The 11109-nt window shown below is 34.3% G+C and overlaps 1 protein-coding gene across 2 annotated transcripts in view; it reads left to right on the top strand.

The window, feature by feature from the left end:
* The first annotated feature begins 732 nt into the window (after positions 1-732).
* LOC107718578 (zinc finger protein 653-like) overlaps positions 733-11109 on the top strand; it is a 13358-nt gene continuing 2981 nt past the window's right edge. The window contains exons 1-8 of one of the 2 annotated variants that reach the window (XM_016525718.1): positions 739-1095; positions 1514-1554; positions 2105-2389; positions 3381-3883; positions 7174-7321; positions 7546-7621; positions 8906-9017; positions 10440-10554. In XM_016525718.1, the coding sequence (XP_016381204.1) occupies positions 818-1095; positions 1514-1554; positions 2105-2389; positions 3381-3883; positions 7174-7321; positions 7546-7621; positions 8906-9017; positions 10440-10554 (1558 nt within the window). In that variant the 5' untranslated portion in view covers positions 739-817. Of the gene's footprint in view, positions 1096-1513; positions 1555-2104; positions 2390-3380; positions 3884-7173; positions 7322-7545; positions 7622-8905; positions 9018-10439; positions 10555-11109 lie in introns of both variants that reach the window. The other variant, XM_016525719.1, reaches the window with a different exon arrangement.

Genomic DNA, 11109 nt, shown 5'->3' with positions numbered 1-11109 from the left:
CATCCCCGAGTGAAAGGAGACCATGACCCTGCACAGGCCCTGGCCGTCTGCTCTGCTCTGCAGGATCTGGGTGAGAAAAGCAGCGGTGTCGTGCAGGAGGGCCGCTACATGGGCCACAGGGCTCAGGTCGTCCTGTAGGGGTCCAACTCGAGACCCGTGCAAATAATGATCCAGACTGTCCACGATAATCAGTGATGAAGGAGACGCGGCCTCGGACGCCAGCTCGTGAAGGGATGCTATATCTTCAAGAAGATCCTCCAAAGTCTTCACATACACAAACTTGACATTCTGTGCATGAACACGCATGGAAACATGAATTAGGTGACTTTATTTCAGAAAATGTTATATTTGGCATCTATTACATCACTCGTGACATTTCCTGAGGCAAACCGTCTGAAAACGACTCCTAAAATATCAGCCATAACAATTTGCGTTCAAATTACTGCAGTTATTAATAGCGAGTATGACTATTCTACAGCTACTGTACATGCTTCTTCTACCGCGAACTTGACGTCGCACTGGCTACTGTTGGAACGGCGCATCTGATTGGCTACCATTAAAGAGAGCTGACTGTTGATTGGTCAAACCAAAGTGTCGGTTCAAATACATACTAAGTGATCCTCGTTTTAAATTACTAAAAAATAATTTTATCGTAGATTTTACTCATTAATCATCTAAAAAATATAAGATAAAAAATAGAACACTGAATAAAATTTTAAAAATAAATAAATAAAACAAAATAATCCACTTCCTTTAAGGCTACACACCGCACTTCCCTTTAAGACAAAACATAACAACTCAACAGCTGATACGAAACATGGCGGCGGTAAACACAGACTCCAAAGCCACGGGAGAGCACATCAAAGCCATTTTGCGCCGCTGCAGGGGTCGACCGAGGCTGACAGACGCGGACCGTGCTCAGCGGCGGCTCGAATCGCGGAAGAAGTACGATGTGCGGCGGGTTTATCTGGGAGAAGCGCATCAGGTCTGGAGCGAGCTGCGCCGGCGCACGAGCCTGAGCGACGCGGGGCTCGCGGAGTATTTAATCCTGCTCAATTCTGCATATGGAGAAAAATACCAGCAGAAACACGGCAAGTACGTATTCGGATTTCATGAACGCCCTATTTGATCATGCATCACTCAAAAACACTGTGCAGTAAATTGGATAAATGTGTTAACATTGCTTTGCATGCATACATACGTGGACTGTTGTGTGCACAAATATTTCTGTGTTCTTTGGTAACCTGATGCTGCATTGTTTGTTTTGAGGTACCAAACAGTATTGCCATGTTTTTCCCTGAAAAGATACTATACTGTACATGGTATCTGTACTATAACCTGACCTCTTGTGTTGAACACAAAAAGAGATATTTAGCAGAAATCCCAAACTATTTTCATTACAATGAAAGTGGATGGGAACCAGAGACAGCTGTGCTTGCTATTCAGCTTCATGTAGCTTCAGCTTCTTTTTAACATGAATGGTGTAACATGTCTCTTGTGTTGTGATGGACAGGAGGAAAACCCTTCCTGAACAATGCAGCAGTCATGGGAAAGGTGAGAAATATTTATTAATTTAACCTAATTCATTTTCAAAATAGTGTTTTTTAAGCCTCTCTCGGAATATAAACTACAGTTAAAAAGTTTGAGGTGGGTTAGATATTTATGTTTTTTGAAAGAAGCCTCTTATGTTCACCAAGGCTGCATTTATTTGTTAAAAATGCAGTAAAAACAGTAATATTGTGAAATATTATTACCATTTAAAATAACTGCTTCCTATTTGAATAGATTGTAAAATGTAATTTATTCCTGTGATGCAAAGCTGAATTTTCAGCATCATTACTCCAGTCTTCAGTGTCACATGATCCTTCAGAAATCAGTATAATATGCTGATCTGCTGCTCAAAAAACATTTCTTATTATTTTCAAAGTTGAAAACAGTTGTGCCGCTTCATATTTTTGTGGAATCAAAAATAGAAATCTTTTGTAACATTATAAATGTCTTCACTGTCACTTTTGATCAGTTTAATGTGTCCTTAGTGAATAAAAGCAGTAATTTAAATTAAAAAGTAGTAGTTTATCATCTTGCTTTTTTTTTTTTTGTGCAGGGAAGAAGGTGTCTGCCACCAATTTGCAGACGGTGGTGAGCTGGTATCAAGGTCACTGTCAGTCCTGTCAGCACGAGCCTGAGCTGCAGGTGGTGGAGCCCACTGTGGGTTTGTCTACATCTGCACTGTGGCAATGTGTGGCCGGTCATTCGTTTGTGCAGTACCTGCCCTGGCCTGCAGGAGGCGAGTCCGAGTCAGACGTGGAGGATGGTGTTATGGAGAAAGATGAAGAAGACAGGCCTCCAGAGAAGAAATCTACTGTCAGTGAGAGTATCAACACCAAAAGTAAGAAACCACAAAACCACAGGCAGCTGCAGGGTAGGAAAGCCTTACACTATGTTCATGTCGTTTTGTAGGGCTTCCCAAACTTTTTTTGTCAGCCGAACCTCTTAGATGTAAAATATTTTCTTCGATAATTTAACGACGCATTTGCATTTTCACAGACCTCTGATCATGGTTAATGGTTACATGACATGCAAACAGGGTTATTATTGTTAACAAAAACGAAAACCATGAAGAAGAAAAAAATTGAAATAAAATAAATGTTTACTGGAAAAAACAACAACTTTAACTTGTTTAATTTCAGCTGGTTGTCCAGTGTCAAAAGTGATCAATTTCTAATTTTTGTTTAGTTTATGTTGAAGTACTAAAATAGCTCAAACTAAATAAATTAATAAATACTATATGCTATAGATACTGTACATTCTAGACATATAAATGCTATACATTCAAAGAAAAAAAAAAACTAATAAAAATGTCACACAAAAACTAAAATAAAAAGTGAAAACAGATAATATAAAAAGAAATTATAATTCAAAATATTAACAAAAACTATAATAGTATATAATTGTTACTAAAATAACACTGCATGCAAGTAAACAGATAAAATATTTAATCTTTTCAGTAAGTGTTTTGTTTTGATAGCATTTACCTTAAAATTATTTATGTTTGTGTATATTTTTATATATGATTTATATTAACATTTGTCATTTATATTGTATTATTATTTTTGTTGTTGTTATTATTAAAATAATGAGAGCAAAGCTTTTAAATTTCTCATTTTCAAAATTTCAAACCTTCAAGCTTTTAACATTTTATTTTTTATCTCAATTTGTATGTGCAGCTCTCTTTATTTATTTTCAATTTACATTGATTTCACGCATTATTTGTATGATTTCATTCGTTTTTAGATTTCCATCAGCTTACTAACCCCCATTTTCCTGTCATATTGGATTTAACTTGCAACAATGAATCAAATCTCTTCTTAATCTTACAGACGCCATCAGTGACTTGGAAGACAATGATCATCCTTCCCACGTGGAGCATCAGATGACATGCACATCCCTCAGTGATCTCCCAGGATCCCCTGCGGCCCACAGCAGTCCCGCCTCGGAGCGCTGTCCATGGGAGATGGAGATGCTCATGGACCGAGAAGCCCAGGCCGCTCTGGTTGAGACCGATGGAAAAGCTTCGAGTGAGGATGCGGCGAGAGAGACCGACCCTGTCAAGGAGCAGACGGACGCTTCGGGAACTTTAGAGAAGGCGGACAGTGGAGGTGGCTTGACGGAGAGTTACGAATGCGTGGTTGTCACGGCGCCCTTGACGGACAGACAGGAGAGGGAGGATGGAGCAAACTGTTCTAGAGAAGGTGGGGTGGAGGGCATCCCATCGTTGTCGGCCGCCCCAGCGCAGAGCCAGCTGTTTGAGAGTCAGGACCTGCAGACTGTGATGGGCGGATGTGAGCTGCCGGATCAGCGCTCCACACTGGAAGGATCTCAAGTAGGTCAAAGGGGTCACAAGAGACCCTCTAGGGGGTCCACAAGATTACTTAAAATTATTTAAAATAAAACAAAATATGCTTTTTAAATATAATTTTGCATAAAAAATCCTTCATCACAAATGATTAAAAAAATAATATTTAAAAAAATAAATTAAATAGTTAAAGTAAATTCATAATACAATTTGTTATTATAGTTAACTAAAACTAAAACCATAAAAATTTAATTTGAATTTAATTTTTAAATTTAAAAAAAAAAAAAATTTAAATGACATTTAAAAAAAAATTAAAGTTATTTTATTTTATCTAGTTGTGAAGGCAACATTTATTATAATTTTTAGTTTAGTGCAACGTGGAATACTAAAATAAATAAAACGAATTAAACTAAATCTAAAAAAAAGATTAAAAACTATACAGACATTTAAAAAAACTAATAAAAATGCCCAAAACATACATAAAATTACTAAAACTTAAATTAAAGTGAAAATGGGAAATATAAAATTAAAGTCTAATTCAAAATATTACCAAAAACTTTTTTTTTTTTTTTTTTTAATCAGTGATACCAAAATAACACTGGTTACTGAAACTTCTGGAATTTTCATTCTGGATTAATTAATATAATAATAATAATATATATGTATATATATATATAAAATTCATTTTAAAAAACAAGCCGCTTCATCATTACAGCAGAAATACTAGAAATTTTGGGAGGTCTTCAGATGTTGTCTTTGACAATGAGGGGCCTTGGACTCAAAAAGATTGAGATACTACTTTACTGTATACTATTTCTGCTGTATACTTGAACTTCACCCCAAAAATCTTAAGAAAAAATTATATTTTGCTAAAAGAAATAAAGTTGTTTTTTTTTAGGTCAAGTTATTTACATATTAAATCGAATTTAAATAATTAAATTTAAATTAAAGCAACTACAATAAATACTAAAATAATGTAAACATTTTATGCTGATTTTAAATAAAAATATTTAACAATATTTTTTGTAATTTTTAGAATTGCAAAACAAAAATCTAAGTTAAATGGACTCAACTTCATCCATTTTATGTGAATAAAAACATCAGTAATATTGGCTGCAATTAACTATTTGATAGTAATTTTTACATGCAGTTGGGCTAAAAATGCAAAATAAATTAATTTCTGAGATGGACTTACAAATTATATTTGAAAATGATTGTATAATGTGCTTTGTTTCACATACTAGCAGTAGGCAGTATGAAGTGTATGCTGCGCAGTATGCATTAAACAGTATGATACTGCTCCGTTACAAACACAGCCCTTGTTATGTAATTGAGAAACCAGTTATTGTAAAGGTGTTTTACTGTTAAGGTGTTTCCTAGTATTGCATTGTAAGGCACACAAATTCCTTATTGCGTCCTTGCTTGATTTCCATTGTATATATTGACATGTAAACAAGTTCCCTATGGATACGCCACAGAAAGGGAACGTCCATTGTCACAACACGTCCCCTCATTTGACCGTTTGCAGTCAAATGAGTCCGTTTGCATATCTGGTGTTTTAAAAGGGTTTTAAAGGGAAAATGAAAATTCTGTCATCATTCGCTCACCCTCGTGTTGTTCTAAACCTGTATGAATGACTTTCTTCTGTGGAAGACAAAAGAAGATATTTTGAAGAATGTTCGTAAACAAACATCCATACTATGGAAGTCAGTGGGAATCAAAATCGTGGGTTGCAAAAATTATGACAGAATTTTCATTTTGGGTGGACTGAATATTGAATATCATATTCATGTGTCATATGTTTTGGTAAAAGAACTACTAATGGTTATTACCAGAATAGTTCATTTAAAAATTAAAATAGTTATTAAAATAGTTATTACTCCACTGCATGTTGTTGCAAAAGTTTTATGACTTTCTTTTGTCTGTCACACAGTAGTTTTTGCAAGCTGCCTTTTCCCATGCTGTAAAGGCATAGCATTGTAATATCAATTTACATTAATAATAATAATAATCTCAATTTACATAAATGTACAATTTTTCAAGTTTTTGTTATTTTCTCTCTCTTGATTATAGTTTTAGTTTAGTTGTAGTTTTTCAGTGCTTTCTGGTTTATTTTTCCAGTATTTAGTTTTTATTTCAGTTTTATGGTTGTCAAAGTTACTGTGTTCACTGATATTATTTAAATATGTTTAAATATATTTCTCACAGCTGTATAGTGACATTTTCAATTTATTGAGCCTTCATTCAATTTATAAAATGTATATGTTATAAAAACACTGTGTTCTAAACCCAAATTAATTCATGGTAATTTTCAGTTTTATTTGAGTGAGTTTAGTGGCCAAGGATTGCCAAATTGTTTTATTTTAGTTTTAGTATTTAAAGGCTGCAAAGTTCATGTTTTCATCGATATATTATTTAAATGCAATTGCATTTCTCACAGATGTCTAGTGGCATTTGATGAGCCCTTGTTAAAATTATAAAATGTTTATAATATAAAAACACATAGCTTATGAAAAGGTTATACAGTTAACTTGTCCAATACACTGTGTAACTAAAACTAAAATTAATTCATGATCATTTACAGTTTTATTTGAGTGAGTTTAGTGGCCAGGGGTTGTCAAACTGCAAAAATCACCATAAAAATACAATAAAAATAATTGTCAAAATTGTATTAGATGATAAAATGAAAATTTATTTGCAGTTTCTTCTTTCCAATTGACATAAATGTACAATTCAGAATTCGAATTTTGTTATTTTCTCTCTTTAGTTTAGTTGTAGTTTTTCAGTGTTTTCTAGTTTTAGTTTTTAGTTTTTCTTTTAGTTTTAGTATTTTATTGCTGCAAAGTTGATGTGTTTGCTGGTATTATTGAAATATGTTTAACAGCATTGCATTTCTCGCAGCTGCCTAGTAACATTCATTAAATCTGTAAAATGTTATAAAAACCTATATATAGGTTTTTATAGGTTATAGGTTTTAGGTGGTCAAACAGCAAAAAGCACCATAAAACTCCAATAAAACACCATAAAAGTCATCCTTATGACTTTGAAATTTGAATATGCAAAAATTGATTAAATTTGATCTATTTGTCACACGGCTCTCATATGACTTCAGAAAAGGCAAACAAGTTTTATGATACTTCAGTGGTACTTGACCACCACTGATTGTTCAGGATGTTTTATTTTTGTGTTCAGCAGAAGAAGAAACTCATTCGGTTTAGACAGAATGATCATTTTTAATCCCAGACTTCGGTAAACTCTAAACTCTTTGGATTACCTAATTACTTCTCTGTTTTTTCTTCCCTCCATCCTTCCTATAGCTGATCATTATTACAGGCCCAAGTTACGAGGCTCTGGCGTCTGAAGGCATTCAGCTGAACGTGGCTGGCGGTGATGTTGAGGAGGTCACCTGCACGCTGATCGGGGACGTGTCGTATAATCAGATGTGTCAGTCACGTCCCAGCGCCGGTACAGTGAGATCACGCTCCTCAACGGCCACTGACCTCTGACCTGTCCTGTATTTCAGCTCTTAAACATGACTCATCAGTCAATCATAGTGTGCTAGCAATGTGTGCTTTGAAGCAATTTAACCGCTTTGAACTACTTCCTTGTGAGCTTAGTTTCACCGGTTTCAGTAATCTTTTAAATTAGTGATGTTCTGAAGACACTCTGTTGATGTTTAATGATTTCAGATCTGGCTGAGAAGCAGTTATTGGATCCCGGTGAAGAAATTCACTGTTCGAAAGCGCTTCAGCAATCTCTCAGTAGGTCAGTCAGTGTGGACCTAGAGTTTTTCACAGTAGCCACAGCCACGCATGAAACCTCTTACGTTTATATATATATATATATATATATATATTTTTTTTTCATCTGATACACTACCGTTGAAAAGTTTGTTGTCAGTAAGATTATCTTTTAAAGAAATGAACACTGCATCAGTGTCAGGAAGGATGCATTAAATTGATCAAAAGTGACAGTAAAGGCATTTATAATGTTACAAAAGATTTCTATTTCAGGTAAATGCTGTTCTTTTGAATTTCATATTCATCAAAGAATCCTGAAAAATAACATGTATCATGATTTCCACAAAAACAACATCAAATGTTTCTTTAGCAGCAGATCAGAATGATTTCTGAAGGATCATGTGACACTGAAGACTGGAGTAATGATGCTGAAAATTCAGCGCTGCATCACAGGAATAAATTACTTTTAAAAATATATTAAAATAGAAAACTGATATTTTAAAATGTAATAATATTTCACAATATTACTGTATTTTACTGAATAAATAAATGCAGTTTTGTTGAGCATAAGTGACTTCATTCAAAAACAGTTAAAAATCAGTTGTGTATATTGACTGACATCTGAATGTCCTAATTTTGTACACGCCTTAACCGTTATTGTTACGCCTTTTCACATGCCTGATTTTCCAGCAATTAAACAACTCATGATAGGAAATTGCGGGAAGTGATTTTCCAGCTGTTTGTGGTTGAGTTGGGTTGGGTTCTTCATACATGACCTCTAACCTAAAAAATATGGAAAATTGATAGAAACTACTAGTGAAATGTTTGAAATAATTAAGTATTTAATTTAATCCTATATGGTCATCAAGGCTGCATTTATTTTATTAAAAATACAGTAAAAACAGTAATATTGTGAAATATTATTAAAATTTCAAATAACTAAGCCTGGTGGAGTGGTAATTTAAAATGTAATTTATTCCTGTGATGCAATGCTGAATTTTCAGCATCATTACTCCAGTCTTCCGTGTCACATGATCCTTCAGAAATCATTCTAATATGCTGATCTGCTGCTCAGTTGCTATCAGTTATTACTGGTACACAATTATTAAAAATGGTTCTTATTATCAATGCTGAAAACAGCTGCTTAATATCTTTGTGGAAACCAAATCATCATATTTTGTGCATTATTATTTTACGGCGATTTAAAAACTCCTCACAAATGTTAAAAATGTTATGCCGCTTTGTGTTTCACAACGTCGTGCTCTACGAAATGAGTTGAAGTCACTCATGGTGTGTGTTTGTGTGTCAGGTGTAAGCGGAGCCGGCGGGGTCCAGTAATCGAGGCAGACGGCATGCTGAAGATGTTCCACTGTCCGTATGAAGGCTGCAGTCAGGTGTACGTGGCCATTAGCAGTTTCCAGGTGAGCTCATGTGTGCAGTGCATGTCTAATGAGGCTGCGGCTGGAGAATCCCTGAGAGCACCAACCAATGCCTCAGTACAACAGTCAAAAATAGAAGCTGGAAAATTATATACTGTGAAACACATTGATGTAAACCTGACCAGGTGCTTTGTCTGTTTTATTGCTCAAGTCAAAGGAAACGTTCTAATGCCACTTAAAGGGATAGTTCACCCAAAAATGCTAATTCTGTTATTAATTACTCACCCTCATGTTGTTCCAAACCCGTAAGACCTTCGTTCATCTTCGGAACACAATTTAAGATATTTTTGATTAAATCTGAGGGCTCTCTGACCCTCCCATAGACAGCAAGGTAAACATAGACAGCAAAGAAAACAAAAATAACGACTTTATTCCTTATTTTCGTCTCTACTGCATCACTAGTAGAGACGAAAATGTGGAATAAAGTCATTATTTTTGTTTTCTTTGTGCAAAAAGTATTCTCGTAGCTTCGTAACTTTACAGTTGAACCACTAATGTCACACGGACTACTTTGTCGATCATCTTGGTACTTTTCTGGACCTTGAACGTGGTAGTTACCTTGCTGTCTATGGGAGGGTCAGAAGGTTCATTTTTGGGTGAACTAACCCTTTAATTGCTTGGTGCACCTTAGTAACAGGAAATACAATTTCCCTACATACAGGATGGGTTAAATATTGTAAACATTGGAATGTAAGTCTGCTAAATATTTATAGAGTTGGTTAATTTTTGCTTATCAAATTAATCGCATTGATAACGCTGCCCTGCATCATGTTGAACCAAATCCAATACTAAGTTTCTTACTAATTTTGAGGTGTTGATTGCAAAAAAATAAAATAGTGCCTGTTTTGCTCGAGCACATCACACTTTCTCACAAAATATGATGCATTTTGTAGCATTTTTGCTTTTGACAATCATTTGTACAGTGAAGAGTGTATTATTCATTCTGAGGACATTATTTTATGCCTAATCCTGATTTCAAGGTAAGAATTATGGGCAGTGACTGAAGAAAATGCAAACATGAGCAAGATGTTTTCTGCTACATCTGTGGGTGTTTTTCTACATTCAGACAGTGACAGAAGTTACAGATTTGACACTAAATGGAATTGTACATTTAAATTATATATATATATATATATGTATCAAACCCAGCAGAATTTTTTTTCAAGATGCAGGGCTGGTAATAAATGAATAAGTAATTACAAATATGGATCAGCTATTTTTCTGAGATGTTACAGTATGTAACTAATATTCAAGACATCATAATAAGTAATATTCTACCACAACACAGAGCGAGATCTTATGCAGCTCTTATCCTATTGTCGGACAAGCAACAATCGTAAAGTACAGCTAAAAATCACACTGTCTGCTTCTGGTTCTAAGATTTTTATGATGTACGTTGGACAGAATCACGTGAACCTGGTGCACAGGAAGGGCCGGACCAAAGTCTGTCCTCATCCAGGCTGCGGGAAGAAGTTTTATCTGTCTAACCATCTTCATCGGCACATGATCATACACTCAGGTACAGTCATCAGATATTATGTGCTTGTGCCAGTGTTATTTTAGTATCAGTGGTACACTATTATAGTTTCTGTTCATTTAAAATTAACTTCAATATCTTCTGTTCTCACTCTTAATTTTATTTAAAATGTTTCAAATTTGGTTGTTTTTGTCATTTTTATTAGTTGTTTTTTTCTTAAATGTCTATTTTTTATAATTTTTTATTTAATAGTTTTAGATATTTTAGTTAAACTAAACAAAAATGAGAAATGTTGCCTTAACAATTAGCTGAAATAAAATCAGGTTATTTTTTTATATATATTTTATTTGATCCTTTTCAGTTTACAATTCACAGCACATTTTTGTTGTTTTCTTTTTCTTTTGTTTTTTTATTGCTGCAGTTTTCGTTGTAGTTTTACAGTATTTAGTTTTTATGTCAATTTTAGCGTTTTAACTTTTAACATTGTAATTTAACTGATATCATTTATCTGATTGCATTTCTTACAGCTGTATAGTGACAAATAGTTTTATATCTATATCTGGGTGTATGTATGTGTATATATATATATATATATAT

This window comes from Sinocyclocheilus rhinocerous, unplaced genomic scaffold (assembly GCF_001515625.1).
Source record: "Sinocyclocheilus rhinocerous isolate Xijiao unplaced genomic scaffold, SAMN03320098_v1.1 scaffold182, whole genome shotgun sequence".
NCBI classification, from domain to species: Eukaryota; Metazoa; Chordata; class Actinopteri; order Cypriniformes; family Cyprinidae; genus Sinocyclocheilus; species Sinocyclocheilus rhinocerous.
The sequence above is the reverse complement of the archived record's forward strand: the minus strand, read 5'-3'. Positions and strand labels throughout refer to the sequence as shown.